Raw genomic sequence first — 26374 nt, 5'->3', positions numbered from 1 at the left:
CAGTTCCTGCGAAGAACAAGGAGGAATCGGTCTATGAAAAGTATCTCGTTTAGTTTCACACTGCTGGCTTTGGATTTCCAGCATTTGGCAAGCTGGGTGGGGGGCATGGAAGGGTGAGGATGACTGGCTTCCAGGTGGAAAAATCTAAACTGGAAACAGAACTGTTAGAACCCAAAACCAAGATTTTGTCAAAAATGTATAACTTGCTGTTGAAATGGAATACTCAGGATGAAACGGTTAAATCTGTTATGATTAAATGGGCACAAGATGTTGGACATAATATTATGTTTGCTGACTGGGAACAGTTGTAGACCACCGGGATGAAATTTACGGCATGCAATGCCTTAAGAGAAAATATTATGAAAATGATATATAGGTGGTACATGACCCCAGTCAAGCTTGCAAAAATTTACCATTTTCCCGATAATAAATGTTGGAAATGTAAAGAAACTGAAGGTACATTCTTTCACCTTTGGTGGACATGCCCAAAGATTAAGGCTTTCTGGGAAATGATATATAATGAACTGAAAAAGGTATTTAAATATACCTTTCTGAAAAAACCAGAGGCCTTTCTCCTGGGCATTGTTGGCCAATCGGTGTTAAAGAAGGATAGAACTTTCTTTTTGTATGCAACGACAGCAGCAAGAATACTTATTGCAAAGTATTGGAAGATGCAAGATTTGCCCACTTTGGAAGAATGGCAGATGAAGCTGATTGACTGTATGGGACTGGCGGAAATGACTGGCAGAATCAGTGACCAGGGAGAAGAGTTGGCAGAGGAAGATTGGAAAAAATTTAAGGACTATCTACAAAAATACTGTAAAATTAAGGAATGTTGAATGATGTTGAATTGAAATTAAGCGGTTTTTAGCTGTAATGGTAAAAGGAATTGGATAAAATGGTTTTCTTTTATTCAAAGTTATAACAATCTAAGATGTTGGAGAGAAAATAAGGTGTTTTTCTTCTTTTTCTTTTTAAGCTGTAATGCTTTGAGATAAGGATTTGCTGTATAAATAATTTGAACTGGATATACAAGAAGGGGAGGTATGAGGAGGTCGGGGAAAGATGTTATGAGAAAATAAGCTGTGAAATTTATGTGTTTTTGCTTTTTATGTTTGCTTTTTTCTTTTTGTTTGTAAAAATTGGAAACTCTAACAAATATTTTTTTTTTAAAAAAAAAGGAAGGGTGAGGATGCCAACAAAGACCCTTTGCTCGTGTAGGTTGACCAAATCCCTCGTGATCACCCCCACCCTCAATTGGCAACAATGACTTGTGCAGTTAGTCCTTCCCATCTGATTCCGGGCTTTCAAGCAAAGTAGTATTGAAAGAAGCCACAGGGAAGATAGAGCCCTTCCAAACTGTTACGTAGTGATACACAATGAAGCCCGCAATGTTTGTATTGCATACAGTGGTACCTTGGGTTACATATGCTTCAGGTTACATACGCTTCAGGTTACAGACTCCACTAACCCAGAAATAGTACCTCGGGTTAAGAACTTGGCTTCAGGATGAGAACAGAAATTGTGCTCCGACGGCACAGCGGCAGCGGGAGGCCCCATTAGCTAAAGTGGTCTTCAGGTTAAGAACAGTTTCAGGTTAAGAACGGACCTCCGGAAAGAATTAAGTACTTAACCTGAGGTACCACTGTACTTCACAAATACACCTAAAAGGGTCACCTTCTCTTGCATGAAGCTACCCAGACATTTAAGATCAACCTCTTGACCCACTTCCATCTAAAGCCAGGCAGATGGTAACAGAAGATAAAACCTCAAATTCTTTGGACTCAGGGTACCAGGGCTAATGCAGCCTTAAGGCAGGATGTGGCAGCTGCCTCTGGCGCTACTGCCAGCAGAGAAGTGTCACCAGCATTGGCACCAATTTCTGTTGAGATCTCACCTGAAATCATGCAAGATCTTGCAGAACATGAGAGATCTCACCTGAAATCAGCACCGATACTAGTGCCACTTCTTTGCCAATGGCAAAGGTTTCAGGGCAGGCGGCGGGAGGACACACTACTCCTGCAAGAGATGATATCTACTGCTCAGTTGCCAATATCCCATTACTGGGCAAGGCAGTCAGGACACAGGTGGTGCTGAAACTCCTAGCACACTTGGAGATAATTTATTATCTGGGCCTATTTCAATTTGGATTCAACAAACTGCCCTGCTTGTTCTGATTGCTGACTTCTATCAGGGGAGAGACAAGGGAAATGCAACTCTATTGATTTTTCTTGCTCTCTCGGCAGCTTTTGACATAATTGACCACGGTATCTTACTGGGTCAGTGCTATAATTTGGGAATTGGGGGCATGGTGTTACAGTGATTCTGCTTCTGCCTACAGGTCTGGTTTTAGGCAGTTGCACTGGGGAAATTCTGCTTGGCTTCACAGCATGCTGACGACACTCAGCTCTATTTCTCGTTGTCATCAGAGTCAGGTGACGCTGTGCAGGTGCTGCATCAGTCCTTGGGGGCAGTATGAAGCTAGATGAAGGCCAAAACAAAACCCTGAGGATGAATCCTGACAACATGCAGCACATTATGGGTAAGTGGTTCTCAAGTTTGAGAAAAAAGGATATAATATAGCCTGTTCTATGTGAGGCTGCACTACACATGAAGGAGAAGGCATGTGGTGGGGATTCTTTCTAGATCCAGCATTGCCACTGGAGGCTTATGTCAGGCATTGCCAAACTTGGCCCTCCAGATGTTTTGGGCCTACAATTCCATCATCCCTGACCACTGGTCCTGTTAGCTAGGGATGATGGGAGTTGTAGTTCAAAAACATCTGGAGGGCCAGGTTTGGCCATGCCTGGCTTATGTGGACCTAGCGGCATGAAGTTCCTTTCCCCACTTTTGACTGGTTCACCAGCTGCACCCCTTTCTTAGCAGGGATAGCTTTTCCAGAGCAATCTATTCTCTGGCTATCTCTCAACCAGATTATCTGTAATACGTAGTATGCACAGCTGCTGGACTGCCAGAATATTGACCAGTAGAGTCAGATGTAATCATGTTACACCGATTTTGAAAGAGTGTCATTGACTGCTTATTTGCTTCTGTGAGAAATTGATGAAGGGATGTTTGCCTATTAAAGTCCTAAATGGCTTCATCAAGCCCCAGTACCTGAAGGATTGCCTCTCCCTATATCATCATCTCAAAGCTTAAAGATCTTCGCAAGTAGCTCTTCTCTGTATTCATCAACATCTGAGGCCTTTCTTCATGTGCCTCCTTCATGAGAGCTCCGGAGGGGGGCAACATGAGAAAGGGACTCTTCTGCAGTTGCTCCCCATTTTGTGGGGTGCTCTTCCCAGGGAGGCTCGCCTGGTGCCTTCATCTTTAGGTGTTAGGCAAAACCTTTTCCTTCAACCAGCCCTTTGCCTAATTAATATTCTACGTTCTCTTAAATTTGTTGGGGGGGGTATGGGTTTGCTTTGTTTTTGCTCTCGTTTTTATTATGTATTCCGTGTTTTTATTTTGTATTTTTATGCTCAGAACCTGCCCCAAGATCTTCAGATGAAGACCAGTACGTAAATTTAATAAATAAAAAAAATAAAAATAAATATTCCATTGCTAGGTAGGATGCATTAATACAACAACTCCCATCAGTCTCAGCAAACATGGCCAGTGGTCAGGCATGATGGACGTTGAAGTCCAACAACACCTGGAGAGCACCACCTTGACTATCCCCATACAGATGAAAAGTGGGTTTAAAAATACATTTAATAAATAAATGTTAATAATGAATAAATATTGTATGCCCTTGTTTTAGCTCTTTTATTTCTTAGCTGCACTGACAAAATTTACTAGAGGCTGCCAAATATTGGAAGTCTTTATAAACCAATAAATAAAGCATTATTTGAGATTTTTGTTAAAGGCTTGAATGGCTAATTCCATTCTAATGTCAGTTAATGATTTACCTACATGCTATTTATCCATTTGTAAGGGGGAAGAGATGCCTGCCACTTTATATTAGCAGGAACAAGCAAAGCAACACGCATACCTCATAAGCATCAGGCGAATGACAACCAACAACAGGCACCTGCCTCATTAATCACAGGTCTTATCAAATTAGCCAGTCTACAACAGCTTGCTGCATTTTGAATTTTGCAAGTATCTACTGAATCCACGAGGGTAAAGGCTGGCCCTATCATTGGGCAGAGTAAGGCAATGGTCTCATGCAGCAGATGTTGGCAGTCGGCAGCAGCACTGCTGCTGCCCAGAGCCCCTCATTCTTTCCTCTCTGTGGGAGGAAAGAACTCTACATGCCACATGGCATGCCCTGGACCCCCTAAACTAGGCTGCTGCCCCAGGTTCACAAGATGATATCATCACTGCTGAAGTTAAGATTCAGCTCCTAGTTCAGCAGGAATGGAAGGTGTGACGCGGCAGCTAAAAAAGCCAATGCAATTCTGGGCTGCATCAATAGGAGTATAGCATCTAGATCAAGAGAAGTAATAGTGCCACTGTATTCTGCTCTGGTCAGACCACACCTGGAGTACTGTATCCAGTTCTGGGCACCACAATTCAAGAAGGACACTGACAAACTGGAATGTGTCCAGAGGAGGGCAACCAAAATGGTCAAAGGCCTGGAAACGATGTCTTATGAGGAACGGCTAAGGGAGCTGGGCATGTTTAGCCTGGAGAAGAGGAGGTTAAGGGGTGATTTGATATCCATGTTCAAATATATAAAAGGATGTCACATAGAGGAGGGAGAAAGGTTGTTTTCTGCTGCTCCAGAGAAGCGGACACGGAGCAATGGATCCAAACTACAAGAAAGAAGATTCCACCTAAACATTCGGAAGAACTTCCTGACAGTAAGAGCTGTTCGACAGTGGAATTTGCTGCCAAGGAGTGTGGTGGAGTCTCCTACTTTGGAGGTCTTTAAGCAGAGGCTTGACAACCATATGTCAGGAGTGCTCTGATGGTGTTTCCTGCTTGGCAGGGGGCTGGACTCGATGGCCCTTGTGGTCTCTTCCAACTCTATGATTCTATGATACCATCTTGTCCTTTGCCTCCAGTAGCAAAATGTATTGGACCACCACTGGTGTAGGTCCACTCATCAATTGTATGCACCTTCACAAAACAAACTACTGGGTTGCAATCCTAAACTCACTTACTAAGTCCCACCCAACTTAGGTGGATTGACTTTTGAGTAAAACATTTTATTTTAAGCAATTCTCGGCTACCCTTCATCTGATGGATTCCAGCAATAAGATTAACAAACATACACAATGATTAAGCAGAGGCTATAAATACATAAATAATGGTATTTGGAGAAGGGCCTTAATTAAAGAACTTGATGCACAGGCTGGTGTGGGAGGAAACACTCCTTCAGGCATTTGGATCCCAAAGCCACTTAGGGCTTTAATAAGTTCAGCACCTGTATAAAATTGTTCTGTATGCAAGGAGAAGCTTTTATCTAAATAATCTTGCATAGTTTTGAAATTCTGGGGGCTTTTGGAGTAGTGGATAAAGCTCTACACTCCTGCCAGTCATCACAGTCTAAAATAAAATCACATTCCAAGATGGAGTTCATAACTTTTGAGGTGACTAGACCAGGGGTCAGCAGGGGGCCAGTCCACTGTCCCTCAGACCTTGTGGGGGGCCGGACTATATTTTTGGGGAGGGTGGATGAACGAATTCCTATGCCCCACAAATAACCCAGAGATGCATTTTAAATAAAAGGACACATTCTACTCATGTAAAAACATGCTGATTCCCCGACTGTCCTCGGGTTGGATTTAGAAGGCGATTGGGCTGAATCCGGCCCCGGGCCTTAGTTTGCCTACCCATGGACTAGACTAAGGCTGCATACATACCATATATTTAAAGCATACACACACACAAAGAAAAAAGAATAATGGGAATTATAGTTTACACCTCACTGAGCAACAGCACCCTTAACAAACTACATTTCCCAGGATTCTTTAGTGGAGGATAGATATGCCTTAACTGTGTGGTATGTACACAGCAAAGCAAAGAAGCATAGAAATGAATATTCAAAATGTGGCTCTGCAGCACTACACATTAAATTTTAGGCTTTGTGATTGGCTACAGCTCCCTGTGGGTTGTATACTTTGGCTTGCTCTGCATCAGGTGAGAAATGGCCCTGAGTGCAGTAGCAAGAGAAGCTGTGCCCTCCTAACCCAGAGCTGGGATTTTAAAATAGCCCAGAATTGTTGTCAACACCCTTCTCAGTGCCATGCTGGTTGACTGGGAATTATCCCTGCACATCTGAAATGAAGCGACACAAAACAGTTATATTTATTATTGTTTGCATCTTTCTTTTTTTAAAAAAAATAATAATTTCAAATTTGGTTAGTCAGGGATGTTTGTGATACTGCAAAGAAATAAACTGATCAAAATTCTGGTCAGGTTGTCTTGCAGTAGAAAGGAGAAGCAAGCTGAACAGACCAGTGAGCAAACCCTAAATTATTAATCCACCGAACAGTCATTTAGTCGCCCACATTTCACATTCAGGGTTGTTGGTTTTTGCTTTTAAAAAGGCTTTGTTTAATGAATGGTTTATAAGACAATGAGAAAGGAACCACAGAGTCAAAAGCTCACACTGCAGCTGCTCTGGCTGTCAGCTATTGCAAATGGTGGCAGCGGCTGTTTTTTCAAAACAGGAATGTTTCCTCTAGCACAGAATATATTGCATATGCACACAATATAGCTCTAGCAACATAAATTCAGAATTTTTTATTTTGCTAATAAAGGAATGCCGGTGTTCACCTGATTCTCCATTGACAGACCTAGCCTCTATTGATATATCCTGATATATCTTAAGCATTCCCAGATTTCTGCAGAGAGGGTTGGTATGATCAAATTATCCGGCTGATAACTTCAGACTACCACATCAGACACAGCCATTCTTCAAAAAAATTCTTTCTGATGGGTGTGTTGCATTTTTTTCATGGAGAGGCTGTAGTTTTACACAGGAAAATGAAGTTGTAGTTAGCGAGCAGGGACGTGACCCCCCCCAAAAAAAAATGGGAGAACTGCTTCATAGAGTCATTAAAGTTCAGGATGGAGTTAAAAACCAAATATTGAACGCTTTTCAGGAATGTTTCAAAAGTTCACAGCATTTTGAAGCTATTGTTTTCAACTCACACATACAAATGACGTTTGGATTAAAGCCGAGTAGAAACTTTTAAAAATATGGTATGGTGTGGAACGTTTCTAACGTGGGGATTGGGAACCCAACCTTACACACATAGAAATGGTCCCCTTTAGAAGACTGCCAATCACACACTGGGGGCATGGTGTCCTGGAGGGACAGAGCTAGGCCTGCACATCCTCACAAGCCCTTTTACCCACTTCAGAAGCAAACACCTTAAAATGCAAAGTTTCTAGCAGACTGACAATAACTAGTGTATGCAATATAGAATTTATTTTCTTTAATAAGGAAAAGGAACACTGATTATATTTGACCCTAAATAACATTTGAAAAAATCCAACCATGTCCTTTCCGCTAGAGACAGCCACAGACAGCATGACATACTAATTGCAGCTTCTTATTGATCTGTTTTCTAACTCCAGTCGATAACGGTCTGTCATTGACGGAGAATCCATTTTCCCTTCTGTTTGCATTGCTTAGTGCAATGTGAAGAGCAGCCTAATTATTTGTAATCATAAACTCATCTGCCTTCAAATATGCTAAGTTGTTTTACCGTCACAGTAAGTAATTCATTGTTTCTCGGGTGTGGAATTCCGCAAAAGAGTCATCAGAAGACGACAATATGCTTGCGCCAATCTGAATGTATCTAGATCCTTCCTCCTAGACATACATTCACAGAAGTTACTCCCAGTGAATTCAATGGGGCTTCCTTCCACGTAAGTAGGAAGCGCAGCCTTACATGGGAGTAACCTCTTTTAAACACAAGGGACTCCCTTCGAAATCAATGTGCATAGGAATGCACTACTAGAATCATGACTGTTTAAGCAGTCAACTTGTAGAGTCTGATTTTTGCTAGCATTTAAAATATTTAATAGCCAGATTAAATATTTCTGTTTCATAGGAAACAGAGGAAGCTGCTTTATAATAATAATAATAATAATAATTTATTATTTATACCCTGCCCATCTGGCCGGGCCTCCCCAGCCACTCTGGGCGGCTTCCATAAAAACCAAAAATACAATAAAATATCACACGTTAAAAACTTCCCTGAACAGGGCTGCCTTAAGATGTCTCCTGAATGTCAGGTAGTTGTTTATCGCTTTGACATCTGCTGGAAGGGCGTTCCACAGGGAGGGCGCCACTACCGAGAAGGCCCTCTGCCTGGTTCCCTGTAGCTTTGCTTCTCGCAATGAGGGAACCGCCAGAAGGCCCTCGGCGCTGGACCTCAGCGTCCGGGCAGACTGATGGAGGTGGAGACGCTCCTTCAGGTATACTGGACCGAGGCCGTTTAGGGCTTTAAAGGTCCGTTTAGGGCTTTATAGCGAGTCAGACAACTGGCCCATCTTACTCAACACTGTCTACACTAACTGGTAGCAGCTCTTCAGGGTTTGGGCAGGAATGTTTGCCAGCCCTACCTAGAGATGCTGGGGATTCAACCTGGGACCTTCTGTATGCAAGGCAGATGCTCTGCCATAGATCTATAGCCTGACCCCTTCCATCTGTGCCATTTTACAGGTAGTTAGGTTTATTACATGTCTGCATCACTTTCACCCCTTTTTGACAACAACACTAGCCCAGTAGAACAGTAGCTCAGTATGAGCTGCAGTGTTGCCAACATGGCTTAGTAGCAAGAGGCAAATATCCTAAAGTATGGTTGTTCGCACTGCTTTCTGAGTAACAAGCACTGAATTGGCATAGATTAGAGTAGCTTAAATAGTACTCCAGTGATGTACTTTCATATCTAACGCAAAGAAGGCTTAGCAATGGTCATAGCTGCATAAATAATCATGACAGCAACAAAAATGACATATGTTAAGGTGTAGCTGTCCTTTCTGCTTGTAAACCATGACTCTAAGTGATCATTATATTAGCTGAATAGAACGTTTTTTCAACTGTAGGCTTCTAAAGTTGTTAGCTGTTACTATGCTGCCACGCAGAAGGGGTGGGGGAGAAATCTGGTTTGCATTTTAATAGAACCTACCTAATTCATACCTTTCAGATCAATTTGGAAACCAAAGCACAGGTATCTTTAAAAAACCAAAATATGTGAACAACTATATATAAATATATTCATTAAAATTAAATTTAAAATGTATTTTATTAGGGGAAACTGCTTGAGGTAATGTGTATAAGTAGGATAAATGCTGATGAATTTCCATGAGGACATTTTTTTAAAAAAAAGTAATGTGGCAAACTGGAGACTAGAGAAATGAGAAACTCAGATAAAGTGAAATTAACAGATCTGTCCATTCCTTTTAAAACAGAGTAGCAAATCAGACGCAACACAAGAGATCTACACTTGAATCTACCCAATTTTTGAACTTTGAAGAAGCTATAGGGAGGGGGGGTTCTGTTTTGACTGGAGAAGCCGCACTAAGGTAGAGAGTGTTTAACGCTTCCCTCCCCCATTGCCCCATCTATTTTCCACTGCAGCTGCTATGATACCCACTTTTCCCAAGGTGGGGTATGGGGTGTGTCAGGGAACTGCCATCGGCGCAGAGGCGAGAGATAGAGGGGGAATTGTGTTACAGGGAGCCTCCAAAAATCTTGCGAAGCAGTTCTTCTTCCGGCGAGGAGGAAACCCCCACCTCCAGTGGAGAAGAGGTGCAAGAGCCAGAGGATGCTAGAAAGAGCCTTAACACCGCACCTCAGCAAGCCGGAGAGGAGGGAAGCACACCCCTGCCTTCACCCATCATGCGCAGTAGCTTGAGGCCCAGGGAGGGGCGGAAAAGGCTGGGGGTGACAAAACTTTATGTTGGGGGAGGTACAAGAACAGACCACTCCCGCATTCTGCTAGCGATTGAGCCAGACATGAACTTATGATGTTCTGCACTGTAAATAGTTTGCACCAAAATAAAGCCTGTAAAAGACAGGTCGGAGTCCTGCCTGGTTACTCTCGAGCAACCACAACAACATCTGACAGGGTGTTAGGCATCTGCATCATGCAGGTATATTTTCCCCTGTAGGACTAATAGCAGCTTTGGAAGGAATTTTAGATTTCCTGGGAGATTTTCTAAATTCCAATAAAAAAACAAAGCCAACTGCCTCCAGGCTCCTTTAAAGTAAAAACCAAAAACTTTGATGGAGACAATCTCAAACCCCATGCATCACTTTTGCTTTGGCCCCGATACAAACTTCTCAAGTAAGTTACTTACGGGATCAGAAGGCCCGCAGAAGTCTCGGAATACTTTTTCAGGATCTACTTGCCTAATCTCTAGAGCAACACAAGGCCCTGAGCAAAGTTCCACAACCATCTCCTGCAACAGGAAAAAGGAACAGATTGTTAAATGGTTTTTATACCTTTTAATCTGCACTGTATATCAATTTGCATCATTTCTTGTTTTAAGAAAATCTAAGCCAGCCCAGACCACTCTCTGCATGTTGTTTTCAAAAGCAGTTCTATCCATTCTAACATCTAGAAATGTTCCTAATGAAATGTGTCAGTTCTCTCATGATTTTTATATATTCTGGGGCTAGTCTGCATTCTTCAACTTCACTGACATAGACTCTCATCAGACCACCACTGTTGCCACCTCGGTGTTCAATCAATGAAAAAGCGAAAAAGCACAGATCCTAATACAGATCCTTGAAGGACTCCATCTTTTGCATCCTTCCATTGCTTGAAGTGTCCATTTATTCCTTCTCTTTGCACCCTGTTCTTTAACCAATTGCTGATCCATAAGAGAACTTACTCCATACCATAACATCACCTCTTTGGAATATACTGTATATTTTATTTCTTTGATTAAGCTTCATTCTCTCTTGTGTTCAATTTTAAGCTGTTGGACAAATCAGCTTTATTTCTATTGTGTTATTTGGTTGCTTTAGTTGTATGGCTTGACTGATACTTATCATGGATTTACTTACTGACACTAAGGTTTATTTGGAAATGCTAATACTTTAATTTTACATTGTTGTATTGATATGTTCATCTGACATGTAGTGAACTGGCTTGGATACAACCTTGTGGAAATGCAGTATATAAATAAATGAAAGAATGAAAGAATGAATGAACATCATGCTGTGGTTTTCCAAGCCTCCTTTCCACATCATCAGCTGCTGCTGGCAGGGACAAAGGAAGTCACAATGCATATATCATTTCTCAGTGTGAGGTTAAGTGATCTTAAAAAATACAGACACTATCCATTTGGTTATGTTGCAACCAAGCCTCTTAGTATCAAGAATTTTTGCTGGAAGAAACCTACTCAACTCAGCCACTGCAGCAGTATCAAATACAACTCTTGCCGTGTTTCCCTATCCATTAAAATATTTGAAAAAGACAAGTTTTATGTTGAGCCAAACTAAAATCATCACTTGCGCAGTCTGTCATGCCAATTCAAAAACATTACTAGGTTGAAATCTTTGTGGCTGAGGTGAAGAGCAGCACTGAAAAGTGACTTTATAGTCCCTCAAAGCTTGTGCCATGCCCTTGACAATAAGCCTTCAGGACGGTCCATTAAGATTCTATCCAAAATGGGCCCTAAAATAAAGAGAGACTTTATAGCGCTTACTTACAGCATATTCAGCGACAACACCTTTGTAAACTGAGTAGAATTCCTCTGCATTTGCACGGTCCATATAGAACTGCACGTAAGAAAGAACAGAAAGGAAAAGTATTTATTCTGTGTACAGTGGGAACAAGTGTATACATCTCCAAACATTATTGTTGCCCCTTTTCTTTTCATACACAACCTGAGGAGACGTTAACTTATTTCTCAATTAATCCCTCACACAGTATTATGTAGAAAAGCTGATAAAAATTTAAAAGACACCAGAGATCAAGATCCCATTTGTGATTCATTCTTTTTTTCCTGTTTTCCACATGTATGTCTCATCTTATCAAACAAATCACAAAATACCCACATTTGTTTCATTTTATTGCTACTCTTTCGTGTACCATTTAGATTGTACAAAACTCAACAAAGCACATTTAAAAAAAAAAGATTCCATTCGCTGCTGCTGCAAGTTCAACTCTGTTAAATGGAGGGGAAGAGGGAATATACAGCACATTCATGCTGGGGTCAGAGAGCCACATGACAAGAAGAATCTAAATACAGCAGTACCTTGGTTCTTGAATCTAATCTGTTCCAGGAGTCCCAGAACGGTTCGAAAACCAAGGCGTAGCTTCCAATTGGATGCAGGAGCTTCCTGCACTCAATTGGAAACTCTGGAAGCTGTGTCAGATGTTCAGCTTACAAAGAACGTTTCCAAACCGGAACACTCAGTTTGCGACGTTCTGGAGCCGATTTGTTCGACAACCAAGGTACCACTCTACATTAGAAAGGTAAGCATTACAGTATTCATTATGCAAGCACTAGCTGGCTTGGAAACAGGTTACTTGAAGGAACACTTTTCCCTGTAGGAGCCTGCTTGAGTGCCAAAATCTTGCAGGGAAGCCCTTTTCTCAGTCCTGCCATTTTCTAGAGTACATTTGGCAGGGGCACAAGAGAGGGCCTTTTCAGTATCTGCGCTCCAGCTTTGGGGTTCCCTCCCACAGTTCAATTGCTGCCTTGTCTGTTGACCCTCCAGTGCCAAGTAAATACCTTTTCATTTTGACAAACCTTTGGCCTGCCAGGGCAACTTGTTTATTGCAATGCTCAAGGTGTTTAATTGCCCACTGTTTTTATACTTGGATTTTTATTGTTCTGACTTTTATCTGCTCTTTTGTATTTGTGTTGGTTATATAACCTTTAGCACCTCTACTGTATTTTTATCTTGTCGCTGTTAGCAGCCATGAGCACCATGGCAGGATACAAATTGAAGTAATAAATAATAATAAATTAGCACATTTTTCGCCCTATAGGACGCACTTTTCCCCCTCCAAAAATGAAGAGGAAATGTGTGTGCATCCTATGGGGCAAATGCAGGCTTCAGGAAATTATCCGCAAGCCTTGCGAGCCCGGCGGGATTTCCCGTGGGCTCGCAAGGCTTGCGGGCAGCAGCCTGCAGCCCACAAGCTCGGGGAACAGCGGGAAGGTGCAGCGCGCCTTCCCGCTGTTCCCCGACCTGGTTTAGAGCGAGCTTCTCCCCAGCGCCAGCCCCACAAGCTCGGGGGACAAATATCCGCAAGCCTGGGGAGACCGGTGCGACTTCCCACCGGGCTCCCTAGGCTTGCAGATAGCCTGTTCTGGGGGCTGGGGTCAGGGGAAGCTCGGGCATCCCCCGCCACAGCCCCGCGCCTGGGGGGGAAATAATTTTTTTCTCCTTTATTTCCCCCCCAAAAAAAAAACTAGGTGCGTCCTATGGGGCGAAAAATACGGTATAGACAACTGTCTAAATAATGGTGTGTGTGTGCGCGTGCACACACACACACATTATATGGGACGCGGGTGGCACTGTGGGTTAAACCACAGAGCCTAGGGTTTGCTAATCAGAAGGTTGACGGTTCGAATCCCCGCAACAGGGTGAGCCATTGCTCGATCCCTGCTCCTGCCCACCTAGCAGATCAAAAGCACGTCAAAGTGCAAGTAGATAAATAAGTACTGCTGCAGCGGGAAGGTAAACGGCGTTTCCGTGCGCTGTTCTGGTTCACCAGAAGCGGTTTAGTCATGCTGGCCACATGGCCTGGAAGCTGTACACCGGCTCCCTCGGCCAGTAAAGCAAGATGAGCACCGCAATCCCAGAGTCGTCCGTGACTGGACCTAATGGTCAGGGGTCCCTTTACCTTTATATATATATATATAGTGTAAAACATGCATATTCACCTACTACGCAAGTCAGTTCTGACAAGCTGGCTAGAATTATTTCAGTTTTAAAGACTAAGTAACCTTGATAAGTCAAAGTCAGCCTTAGTCAAAGTCAGCCAAAAGGAACTGAGCTTATATTGAAATGCAGCATAATAAGGTGTTGTTTACCCACCTGTTGAGATGGAAGAAAAATACAGAGACAGCAAGAATGAAAATTGTGCATAAATGAGAAAGAAGGCAACAGCTCTCACTGTTCCTCTGTGAGCAGAACCAGACAGACACTCCTCAATATAGACTATTTGCAGCCTGTTCCTGTCCATTTCTATCAACCAATTTCAATGGGGATTTACTCCCAAATATAGGTTTCTCCTCCTCTGGTAATGATTTTGGGGGAGTATAGTAGGGTTGAAAAGGCTATTTTTTATTTTCTGTATTATGCAAGAGAGCAGACTGGGAACCTGACACCCTTTAAAAATAGGCAGGTGTAAGAGGCAGCTGATATGTATGGGCTTGCTGCTGGAAGGCAAGGCTTTGCCCAGGTGAACTGCATTAAAAAGCTAGTGTAGGAGAGGGTGCAACAGGTGGCAAAGGTTGCTTTCCCCTCATCTCATCAGAGAAAAGGTCTGATCAAAGAGCAAGAAGAAAGAGTTACCATCTGCAAGGCTGAAATATCAAATCCTCCATCAAGTATTGCTTTTATTATCTTTCCAGTCAGACCTGTGAAGAAAAAAGTTTCGGTTACAGAAATTTGTCTCAAATGCTGGGGTCCTGGGACTACTTTGCTATAGCACATCAAACATTTATAATACAGTTGCTTTTATGAGAACACTTGTGTCTTGCACATTTACTTGGGGTATATGAGGCAGGCACATTGCTCATATGGGCTCACAATAACCATAAAAGGCTGTGACCAAGTCAGGAAGAAATGTCACTGTTTAGGCTCCTTGCAATTCAACAGTAACCAAATTTAACCAGAAGTAGTTCCCACTGAAATCACTTCCAAGTAAAAATGATTAGGATTATGCTATACAACATTGATTTTTCACACTTAGGGTGAAGTAAAATACACCCAAATTATGCAAACCAACATTCCCATTTATAGGCTTTATCTCCAAATAGTGCAACTCATTCAATTTGTATAGTTTTTCTACCTGGCCTAACATTAGAGATGTGCAAATATTGTTACATTTTGGGGAAAGTAAGAAATAGTGCAAGAAACAGAGAGCTAGCTAGGTGAGAAAAAAGATCACAGATGCTGTGACATATGATCCCAATATAAAACAGAAAGACCAATTTAAATGCATGCATTATCCTTAACACAATTAGCCTTTCACAAACAGGAGTTTCACTTTTCAAATATATGCCCAGCTCTGTAACAGCTAAGTATAACTTCTTCTTTTTTCTGTAAAAGTCTGGGTTTTGATTTCTGCACCAAAAACAAGTTCATGCCTACATCTGAGTTTTGGATAATGAGGAAAGCACTTGACAAATATTTTGGCGCCCATAAAACATGGAGGGGGGATTAAACTTATTTTAAAATATTCAGACCTCACTCAATAAGGAAACTGGCTATTTAAAAATTAGGAAGACTACATCTTTAAAATGTGATTACTCTAAGCCAAATCAGAGCTACAGATTAAGTGTTCGTTTAGGATTTAATTTTTAGTGACAAAGTACAAAAGAAATCACAGGCATTACTAAATACAACTGAAGGAATGTAATACTAATCCTAGCAAAAATGCATAACAAATAACTCTAGGCATAAAAAAAACAAGAGAGGGAAGGTTTTATGTCTCCAAGACAGCATTAGGTTACTAGGCACCAATACAGAACAGATAATCTTCAAGCGCATTTTAATCAGATGAAGTGATGCGGTACAACATCTACTCTGCAGTTTAACAATTCACTGCTTTGTGACACATAAGGACAAATTCAAAGAAAGGAGATCTAAAAACTTAAAAGCAATCAGAGGGTGCTGGCTTTGGTAAAAGCTGCACATGCATGAACAACTACGGGTTGGAACAACAACCTTTGCGTTTTGCGATCTAGAGATTACCGTATTTTTCGTCCCATAGGACGCACCTAGTTTTTTGGGAGGGAAATAAAGGAAAAAATTTTTTCCTTTATTTCCCTCCCAAAAGCAGGTCGGGGAAACCGAACCAGGTTGAGGAACAGCAGGATGGCAGCGCTGCGCCTCCCTGCTGTCCCCCGAGCTTGTGGGGCTGGCCCATGTCTGCCCGGCGCGAGGGGCGCTCTGCATCAGGGCGCACCGCCCACCGGGCGGCAGGCTGCTATCTGCAGCGTGGGGAGCTTTGCGGGGAACTCCTGCAAGGCTCTCCACGCTGCGGATGTCTGCCGGGCACAGGGGGCGCTCTGCTTCAGGGCGCCCCTCGCGCTGGGCAGCAGGCTGCTATCCGCAGCGTGGGGAGCCTTGCGGGGAACTCCTGCAAGGCTCCCCACGCTGCGGATGTCTTCCTGAAGCCTGGAGAGCGAGAGGGGTCGGTGCGCACCGACCCCTCTCGCTCTCCAAGCTTCAGCAAAAGCCTGCATTCGCCCCATAGGATGCACCCAGATTCCCCCTTCATTTTTTGAGGGGAAAAAGTGCGTCCTATAGGGCGAAAAATACGGTAATCTGTTAATTGGCTTGCCAGTTAGTCAGCTATGGCATTCAGAACACACACCGCTAAATCAGTTTGAATTCTGAAATGTTCGAAAACCAAGGCACAGTTTCTGATTGGTGCAGGTGCCCCGGAAACAATAGCCAACAGCTGCATCAGACGTTTGGCTTCCGAAAAATGTTTGAAAACCAGAACACTTACTTCCGGGTTTTTGGCATTTGAGTACCAAGGCGCTTGAGAACCAAGATACCACTGTATTTGCTTTAGGCAATTTTTTACAGTCTTCAACTCCAATATAAAAATCAATGCACAAGGGCAAGAGGAGAATACAGCTGGAAGAAGTGGGTGGGGTTAAGAAGAAAGAAGGTGTCCTCCTCCTTGTGTGAATACTGGGAGGAAGGTTGTTGGTAAATCCCAGAGTTCCCTTATCAAAACCTCAGTTTACTGGGCATAAGTCCAATAAGAACATACATTATGGGAGTGCTTTAACGGTTCTTAAGATATGATCTGTAGAGGACTTTGCACTGCCAATTCAGCTGATGTATAATAATTCATATAGAGCCTGTGGACTTTGATCTCTTAGATCTCAACCTAAGTTGAAACTATAATCATGTTCCTGTTAGCTGACTTCCTTTTGAATTACAATTTATGCAAAACACCATGGGAAAAAGGTATGCATTTTGCATTCTGGGTCTCGCCACTCTGCTTGTCCTCAATTATATCTCACTACGATTGCCTTCAAAGCATAATACTTACAACACAGATAAATTCGGCACAGCTGATGGACCTGGAAAATCAACTGCCTCACTCTGCGATTAAATTCTAAGAAGCTGCAGCAGATATACTCTGCTTAATTTAGAAGCCCTCACCCATCTTTACAGATTGGGAACAGCAACCATTGTCTGTGGTTACTAAGTGCAGGGAAAGCACATTCTGAGCACTGGATTTCTCTTGCAAAGTCACAAGATACAGGGTCAACCAATAATCCTTATTTTTGTTCCGTTATTAAACAAGGCAGCACATGGGCAGTAGCTCACTCCACGTGGACTGAATATGTGTCTCAGCTAAGAGCTAGAGAAACCACCATAGTGGAGGAGGAGGGGAATACAAAAAACTAAGCCAAAAACATAAATCATCATCTACCTTGGCTCCCAAAACATGGGTTCAGGTGGAAAAGCAAAGCTAAGATACAAGAAGACTTCACAGCCATTGAGAATCAGCTCTCTGCAGGAAACATGAGGTCCTCAGCAGTACCAAGAGGCCCCTAAGACAAAGCTTGTATCAGGTTTGCCAAGGACAGATTCAAACCCCATTACACCAGAAGCTTTTTAAAATGAGAAATCCAGGTGAGCATCTGTGTCTTCCTCCACTATTATTGAGTGAACTGAAGCTAAAAGCCCACAATAAGGACAGAGAAAAGATAAGAACCCATGGTCTCGGCTTTAAATTACAGTGGTTCCTCAGGTTACATATGCTTCAGGTTACAGACTCCGCTAACCCAGAAATAGTACCTTGGGTTAAGATCTTTGCTTCAGGATGAGAACAGAAATCGTGCTCCGGCGGTGCAGCAGGAGGCCCCATTAGCTAAAGTGGGACTTCAGGTTAAGAACAGTTTCAGGTTAAGAACGGACCTCCAGAACGAATTAAGTAACCCAAGGTACCGCTGTACAGTGGTACCTCGCAATACGAATGCCTCGCAAGACAAAAAACTTGCTAGACGAAAGGATCTTTGGTTTTTTGAGTTGCTTCGCAAGACGATTTTCCCTATGGGCTTGCTTCGCAAGACGAAAACGTCTTGCAAGTTTGTTTCCTTTTTCTTAACACCGTTAATACAGTTGCGACTTGACTTCGAGGAGCAACTCATAGAACGCGGTGTGGTAGCCTTTTTTGAGGTTTTTAAAGACTTCGGTGATTTTTGAAGCTTTTCCAAAACTTTCCCGACACCGTGCTTCGCAAGACGAAAAAAATCGCAAGACGACAAAACTCGCGGAACGAATTAATTTCGTCTTGCGAGGCACCACTGTATGACCAATATTTTTAATCAGTAGATGCTGGAAAAATTTAGATGAAAAATTAAGAAGAAAAACAACAATGTGTGCATTTAAATACATGTAAAAACTGAACAGTTGCAGGCCTCTTGAAGGTAGGCATTGGCAATCTCTGAAAAGCACTTCCATTATTTCCATAACAAAGTAGAAGGGCAGAAGAAAAGACAGTTTTAAATAATAAAAGCAAACGTTGCACTGAAAGATGGTAGACAGCTGAGAGGAGTGATGTATTTAAGTATCTGGGAGCAACTTCCAATAATGCAATGGACAGATTTTATTTGCAATTGTCAGACTAGTTCCAGCAGAAACAGGATAGGCGCTGGCTGTTTTGACAGCACAATCCTATACTTGTCTATGTAGAATTAAGTCCCAGTGAGATCAGCTAGTTACTCCAAGGTAACGGGATATAGAATTGCAGCCTTAGTTTTTTAAAGTAAGGCAAGTAGAAGGGTTGTTACTAAGAAATATGCAGATCTTTTCCCAAGTACCCATAAGTCATATAATAGGCACCAGTATTTTGGATTGATAAGATACCATGCAAATCATTTTGCCACAAGGAATTGTAATATTTTCTGCAACAGACTAACATGACTTCCTTTAGACATCATTTAGAAAAACAGCGAATGCTGGCTTTAGATAACTTGAATACAGCTGACGCATACTGATTCACATGTGCCTTATCCCACCATATAATGGTTTATGACAGTTGCCTAGTGGTAGAAAAGCCACAGAATCTTCACTTGTAAGAAGTTTAAATATGCTCCAGCTGCCCTCTCAAATGCCTGGTAACCTGATGTCGAATCTTCCATATCAACTTTTAGGAAGAGGGGTCTAAAAACTACAATGCCCCAAAGGCTGCATAGATCACAATAAGGTTCTGATTAGCATTTGCTTCTTATACAAATTTGTTTTAGAAATTATCAGCAGCTGAACCAAAGCATATAATCATACTGTAAACAGTCTTAATCATTTCCCAATGGTTGATGGTAGGGAAAGGGAGCAGTTTTCTATATAAGGTTATGTTTAGACATCAACCATTTCAGCTGATCTGATGAAGAAACAACACAAAGAACTCCACCAAAAATAATATGTTTTCAATAAATCACAAGGATTTTTAAGTGCTAACTCTGTATTTTAGTACTGCATGTGTAAATTAGTCTAAGGCGGGCATGGGGAGTTTGTGGCTCTCCAGATGTTGCCAGATTATAACTGGTTTAAGGGAAGGCTAAAATTCTGTTGGACATGTTTCCAGGTACCCAAGTGACCTGAAAAGGAAGTGCATCTATGTCCTCCAATTCAAAGTCTCCCCTTGCCCTGATTGCTTTATTTGGCAGAAGGGGAATATCATCTGTTTGAACGTATTTCCAAGAAAGGTGATGCCGGGTGTGTGTGTATAACAATGGTGTACACTGAGGCCATCTTGCAGCCCTTTAGGAGTTGGGCTACTCTGTCGCAAAATGCTTTGTTACCTAGTCTGTCACAGAATGCTTCTTCTCGTCCAGACGAAGGGAACAAAGTTACCAAGATGGATGTGTGACAAGGGCATCACAGACGCTCAGCGTCTGGGTCACCACCACCCACTCAGCTTCTTCTTCATTTGCCTCTGGTTAGGAGGTTTTCCCAGTAGTGATGTATGGAAGTGAGAGCTGGACCATAAAGAAGGCTGATCGCTGAAGAATTGATGCTTTTGAATTACAGTGCTGGAGGAGACTCTTGAGAGTCCCTTGGACTGCAAGAAGATCAAACGCATCCATTCTTAAGGAAATCAGCCCTGAGTGCTCACTGGAAGGACAGATCCTGAAGCTGAGACTCCAATACTTTGGCCACCTCATGAGAAGAGAAGACTCCCTGGAAAAGACCCTGATGTTGTGAAAGATGGAGGGCACAAGGAGAAGGGGACGACAGAGGACGAGATGGTTGGATAGTGTTCTTGAAGCTACCAGCATGAGTTTGACCAAACTGCGGGAGGCAGTGGAAGACAGGAGTGGCTGGCATGCTCTGGTCCATGGGGTCACGAAGAGTCTGACACGACTAAATGACTAAACAACAACAAGGAGGTCAGACATTACAGGTTGTGTGGTATTTTGCTACTTACACACGCATAGGCCTTCTATGGACAAGTACATATTAGCATGCAGCCTTGTAGAAGTACAGAGAACATCAACCGCTGTTAAACATAATTTCTCAAATGCTAGCATTTATGCAATTTGGTCTGTGTTAAATGTCAACAAGCTGTGAGCTAAAATAAAATAAAAACATAACTTTCTTACCTCCAGCCATGCACAAAACACATATGGTAGCAATACTGCAAGTCTAAATCTAGGCAGCTATTCAGCTAAGAAGAGAGCTGCTGAAGGGCACTTTCAGCCGAGGGTCAGGTCAGTGTCACCTACCTTCTTTAACTGCGTGAGGCTTAATAACACAACAAGTACAGTGTGTGTATTTTGCAGTGTTTGCAGGTCCACGGCCTCCACTGGAGGGAAAGAACAACTCCAGCTCCTGAAAATAATTGGAATTAAATACATTTAATTGTGCACAAGTGCATGATTCATAGTCATAGGACACCAGTTATGTTTATGAGGGTCAGAGTCATATTCCCAAAGCAATACTGAAATCCTACGTCCTCCCCCATTTATTATTATCTAGCCGATGGCTGTATTTCAAAGTGTTCTGTGACGCTTTCCTCCAGAAGCATGGTTTCGAACATATTTACACTTACACTCCATTAAACCCCATACACATATGGTATTCCATTAAGCTTCACGTTCAAATTTGCTCATGCTGCTACCTATGCAAAGGGAACTACTCACCTTCCATAATTTAAGATATGTTCTGAGTAAGCACAAACATAGGGCATCTGTCCTTCAATACAACAGTTTTAAAACACTAACTCCATTCTTCCTGGCAAGCACCCTTCACAAGGTGAATTCTCCATGCCAGGTTTTGTACCAATAAGACAAATTACCTGGATTTCGTGATTAACATAATTTTCAGACTTTGTAATGACAAAATGTTGAAAAAAATTCTTGCCTTAACTGTAGAGCAGCTCTATAATCATATTTGTAAGCCACTTTCCCCCAATGACATCTTTCGGACCATCTTGTATGCCTAAGGAATGCCTAACAAGCATCAGAATTGTGCATGCCTCCCCTTTGGCTTTCTTGTTTCTTCCCCTCCCTTGGGAGAAGAGGTACAAAGCAATGCACTGGAAGAGTGAGAGGAGAACAGAGAGGATAGGAGTGGAAGATTCACAGGCAGAAAAAAGGCCAGGCACAGCTAGCCGAGAGGAGAAGAGAAAGGGCAACTATATCCCCATCTCCACAAGTGGGAGAGACAAGGCTTGAAGGAAGGGGGGGGGGGGGAAAGTCAACAGCACAGAGACCAACCCATGGTGAGATGTTCCTGGCCATCTTGCAGGGTTGAGTGCTGGAATCTCTCCATCCCCGGGAATGGAAAACCTCACACCCACGGTTACAAAACTCACAAAAAGCAGAAGCAAACACTAGAAGTGGTATGTCTCACATGCTGATAGACATACTGCCCTGGATAACTCAGCAGGTGACAAACTGTAAATGCAACCTACTATTGGTTGGGAAGGAACAAAACAACCTTTAACTATAACAAATTCGAACAGGTGGTCTCTTCATTTGTATGCAGGGCAAACAATTTAGTCCAGGTTGACTTTAATAGCTATTTCTTTCTTCCCAGAACAATTTACAGATGCTGCATCCTACAGGTTTCCTTGGTAACTGGTACAAGGCTACATAACAGTTTGTGCTACCTGCTCATTCAATACACAATCCGAACCACTGTGCATCACGCCAATAATTATGAAGTAAAACAAAAACACTAGGGTATTAGAATTTGTAATCACGTCTAAGAGAACTGTGCAACTAAATATTTAGTTCAAGAGTGAAAAATGAACTATATTTTTAAAAGCACAGCTGTAATCCCTCCAAGGCAAAAGCATTTAAAAATAACTCAATTTGCCACCATTTTGTTCTTTCTCAGCCTATATTAAATGATCCCTGCAGCATTCCAGGGCAAAGAAACATCAACACAGCAATAAATCATACAACTGTAGAGTTGGAGGGTACCCAAGGGTCATCTAATCCAACCCTCTGCAATGCAGGTGACCCATATAGGGATCGAACCCGCAATCCTGGCGTTACCAGCACCAGCTAACAAACTGAGCTAGCTGGCTTCCCAGTATGCTCCTCAATACCCCATTGACTACTGACGGTCCCTATTCTCTGATCTAAACTATCCCTATTTTTGACTTTTTGGGAAATGCCTGTTAAAATGTTGTTAATGTGAATTGCTAGCGCTGTTGTTCTTTAGGGTTCAAGTCTCTCTCCAGTTCAACATCTGAGTGGGGTGGTGCTAGAATAATCTTCTCTTCCTCCAGAGCACATGCAGTGTTAAGCGCACACACATGAGCACAGAGCTGCAATGTACTGTAGTTCATAGCTTACCAATTTCATAAGCTATGGAGGTTTGTTTTGCACAATTGCTAACAAATTGTAGGTGCTTAAATCAGCAAAAGACAGTTGACTTCAGGGTAGCTTAATAAGGCACACATGAGGTGGAGCAGAGACTTAAACTAAGTGCTATAATATAGTATGTGTGGAGATCTTGGTATGAGAACCAGCTGTTACAAGGTGCTGTGATGGGTTTGAGAGCACACACTCACATTTTAAATGCATGCTCCAAGATATTAAACTTTCTTTCTCCCTCTCAAAGTTTGCCTTCTCTTTCAGGCCAATATACTTTTATTTTAGCGTTCATGTGTCCTCTAAATAGCCCAAAGTAATGTACTGGTGTACTTTCCAGAGTCTATATATGCTACTCCAGCTCCAGAGGCCTCACTTTTCTGCCACAACTGGTCTGTCCATTGGACAGCTACAAGTTCCACAGCGTCAGGCTTACAAAGACCAGGTGTGTGACTGCCAGATGTTTTGCTACACCAGCAAGTGCACAAACAATGCCAGTTGCCTAGCAGTGCAGTCATCTCTAGGGCTGTGGGCCTGAACCTATAGTCACTTCCCTCCCTCTGCTGAGCCCAACAAAATAAGGAGAAGTTAGTGGAGGGAAGAAGGTAACAAAAATGAGAAGTAAAGACTGGAAACCAGGGAAAGAAGTTTCTTATTGAATAGTTGCTGGGGTGGGGATACATCCAAGTGCCAAGGACTACACCAGCTTTCTTTTGCCTTCACACTTTGTAGTTCCTTAGTTACATGCATTTTATAGTGCTATGAATATGTATGTAATATAACAAATAAAAATGTTGATTCTTCTATTTGTCCAGCATCCTACATTAAAATAACTAATTTTAACAAAAAAATAAAGGGAGGCAGAAAAATATCAGAGTTCCTAAGCAATTGCTATTCCACAGAGAACAAATAAGTGAGTAATTAAGGCACTGTGCGCAACACTATTCTTAGCTACTCCTGACAGCCTTAAGAAACGTGTTTCCATGGAAAGCAAAACAGGTATTGAAGAGCAAAGCTCAAAAGTGCTCTTTTGTCCATTCTGTTTTCTTATGGCTTGTAAAGATATATATAGAAGCCTGGCCTTTAGTCAAGCCACAGTTCCAGCAGAGAACTTTCAGATGGGCTTCGTAATCCACCGCAACAAAAGGTCATTAAACTTCTGAGCTGTTCCTTAGTGTATTTGCTTATCGACATGCAGCTTTGACTCCCACAAGATGGGGGGGGGGGGACCAAGCTCCAATATTCTCATCTGTTTAATTTAAGCAGGGTCAGGGTCAGACAAGGGATGCTGGTCTGGGATGCTGCACCAATGAGGAGGCTCCCAAATAGCCTGGGGTGTGGAGAGGGGCTGCCATTCAGCTCAGCTTTATGAGTTCACTGGTGGCTGTTCTGATTTTCTTTAAAAGAAGGTGATTTCACCGCACACAGCACAACTTCCTCTATGGCCACTACCTAGCAAAGATTCAGTGATGCAAAACATCACGCAGTTGCCTGCCACACTTCCTAGAGTAATTTCAGAGCAATACAGTATCGTACTGCATTTCCTTGCTGTAGTCCTTCTGGGAAGCGAAGGGAACAGGCACAAAGCAGCACAGTCTCCTTTTAAACAACAACAACAAAAACCCTGGTCACCTCATATATTTAAGGTACATGGCAGCCAGCCCATCAATGCTGGATTTAGGGTGGGGCCGGTGGTTCTTCCACACAGGGTACCAAGCCGAGGGGCACAAAATATGCCGCAACTATGACATAGTGCACTTCAGAGCATGCGCAGAACAGAAGGTGAGAGGGATGGGGGCATTAAAATAAGCAAGGGGGGTTCGTCCTTGCTCAAGGCGCCATATTACCAAAGTCCACCCCTGCCTCTTTCCAGCATAAAGGCAGGCAGTGGGGAAGGAAGCCTTTTCCCTTCCTAACATTTCTTTAAATATCCTGTAGAGATTGTCAAGCACAGGGTCTCTAGAAGAGTTTTGAGAAAGGGTCTCCTTTCCCTCTGCATGGTAAGGGGAGAAAAGGCAGGGGTGAGTATTTTCTTTCTTTCTGATGAGCTAAGCCATATAGGTACTATATGCCATATAGCTGAACCAAGTTCAGACCACAAACATTGGAAGTAGCCAAACTCATTTTTGTATAATATATATGCCAGTAGAAGCCCAGTCATCCAGATGCAGAAAGATTCACCTTATCAAATATATAATTTTGGGGGAGGGGGGACTTACTCTAGCAGCAGAAGCAAAAGAATCTGGACCATGAGCTACATTTCTTATGCCATCAGTTCCAAAACATGCCCTAACGCTATTTGGGGCATCAGTACGGGCCACAGAAGAATTTGCAGGTCCTAGTAAATTCTTCCATCGGCTTATAGCATCATCTCCCAAGATCTCCATGGCAACAACGGGGCCACTTGTCATAAATTCAAGAAGCTCACTGCAAGCAGAAAAGAGAACAGTTAGCATTCACATTGAACAGGACATTCAAGCGGGATTCAGCTGCCCTAAATGCAAGCAAACCAACAGCCCCAAGGGTGGTATGCAACACTGCTGTCCTGCTCACAGACCTCTCCTTGCACAATGGAACTTCCTCCTATTTCTCTTTTCAACCCTCTGGGGAACCCTCTGGAGGAGATTTGGGGGGAGGGCATGTAGGGTAAAGTTACCAGATTTTTTTCAGTGAATCCGGGAACACTTTTCAACTTCCTACTAAAGAAGATGGATTTTGTCAGGGGACTGATTTGTAAATCTGGGCACCGTCCCCAGGAAACGGGGACGTCTGGTAACCTTAATGTAGGGGGCGTTTCCAAGCACAATTCAGTGTGTTGGTGCTGACCTTTAAAGCCCTAAACGGCCTAGGCCCAGTATACCTGAAGGAGTGTCTCCACCCCCATCATTTTGCCCAGACATTGAGGTCCAGCGCTGAGGGCCTTCTGGCGGTTTCCTCACTGCGAGAAGCCAAGTTACAGAGAACCACGCAGAGGGCCTTCTTGGTAGTGGAACACCCTCTCATCAGATGTCAAAAAAATAAACAACTATCTGACGTTTAGAAGACATCTGAAGGCAGCCCTGTTTAGAGAAGTTTTTAATGACTGATGTTTTCATGTATTTTTAATCTTTTGTTGGGAAAACCCAGCCAGATGGGTGGGGTATAAATAAATAAAATTAATAATACTAATAATAAAGTTAGTAATATTTTTAATTATTTTTATTATTATTATTATTATTATTAGGAACAGAAGGGGTCCTGTTGTATGAGTGGAACTGTTTGCAGTGTTGGATATAATGCAACATATAATTAGCCATTTTCTAAACACAAAGCTGCAACAAAACCACAATTTCATATAAGTTCCCAAAAAGTTCTAGCTTGTTTGTTCTACTACCTTCAGGCAACAACATCTGGAATAATTTCTGTCTAATCTTTT

General features: G+C 42.5%; 1 protein-coding gene and 1 long non-coding RNA gene across 4 annotated transcripts in view; one reads left to right on the top strand and one right to left on the bottom strand.

Moving 5' to 3' along the window:
• Window positions 1-26374, bottom strand: part of NME7 (NME/NM23 family member 7) — a 79103-nt gene that overhangs the window by 25964 nt on the left and 26765 nt on the right. For all 3 annotated transcript variants that reach the window (XM_082221030.1, XM_082221031.1, XM_082221032.1), the window contains 5 exons: window positions 25179-25386; window positions 20860-20965; window positions 14453-14517; window positions 11630-11698; window positions 10270-10371 (listed from right to left, as the gene is read on the bottom strand). In XM_082221030.1, the coding sequence (XP_082077156.1) occupies window positions 10270-10371; window positions 11630-11698; window positions 14453-14517; window positions 20860-20965; window positions 25179-25386 (550 nt within the window). The remainder of the gene's footprint in view (window positions 1-10269; window positions 10372-11629; window positions 11699-14452; window positions 14518-20859; window positions 20966-25178; window positions 25387-26374) is intronic.
• LOC309531495 overlaps window positions 20403-26374 on the top strand; it is an 80811-nt gene continuing 74839 nt past the window's right edge. The window contains exon 1 of the long non-coding RNA XR_014219336.1: window positions 20403-20437. This is a non-coding gene — a long non-coding RNA (uncharacterized lncRNA). The remainder of the gene's footprint in view (window positions 20438-26374) is intronic.

The sequence above is a fragment of the Podarcis vaucheri genome, assembly GCF_965113315.1.
Source record: "Podarcis vaucheri genome assembly, chromosome: 4".
Taxonomy (NCBI): Eukaryota; Metazoa; Chordata; class Lepidosauria; order Squamata; family Lacertidae; genus Podarcis; species Podarcis vaucheri.
Note: the sequence above shows the minus strand (reverse complement) of the source record. Positions and strands in the feature narration are given on the sequence as shown.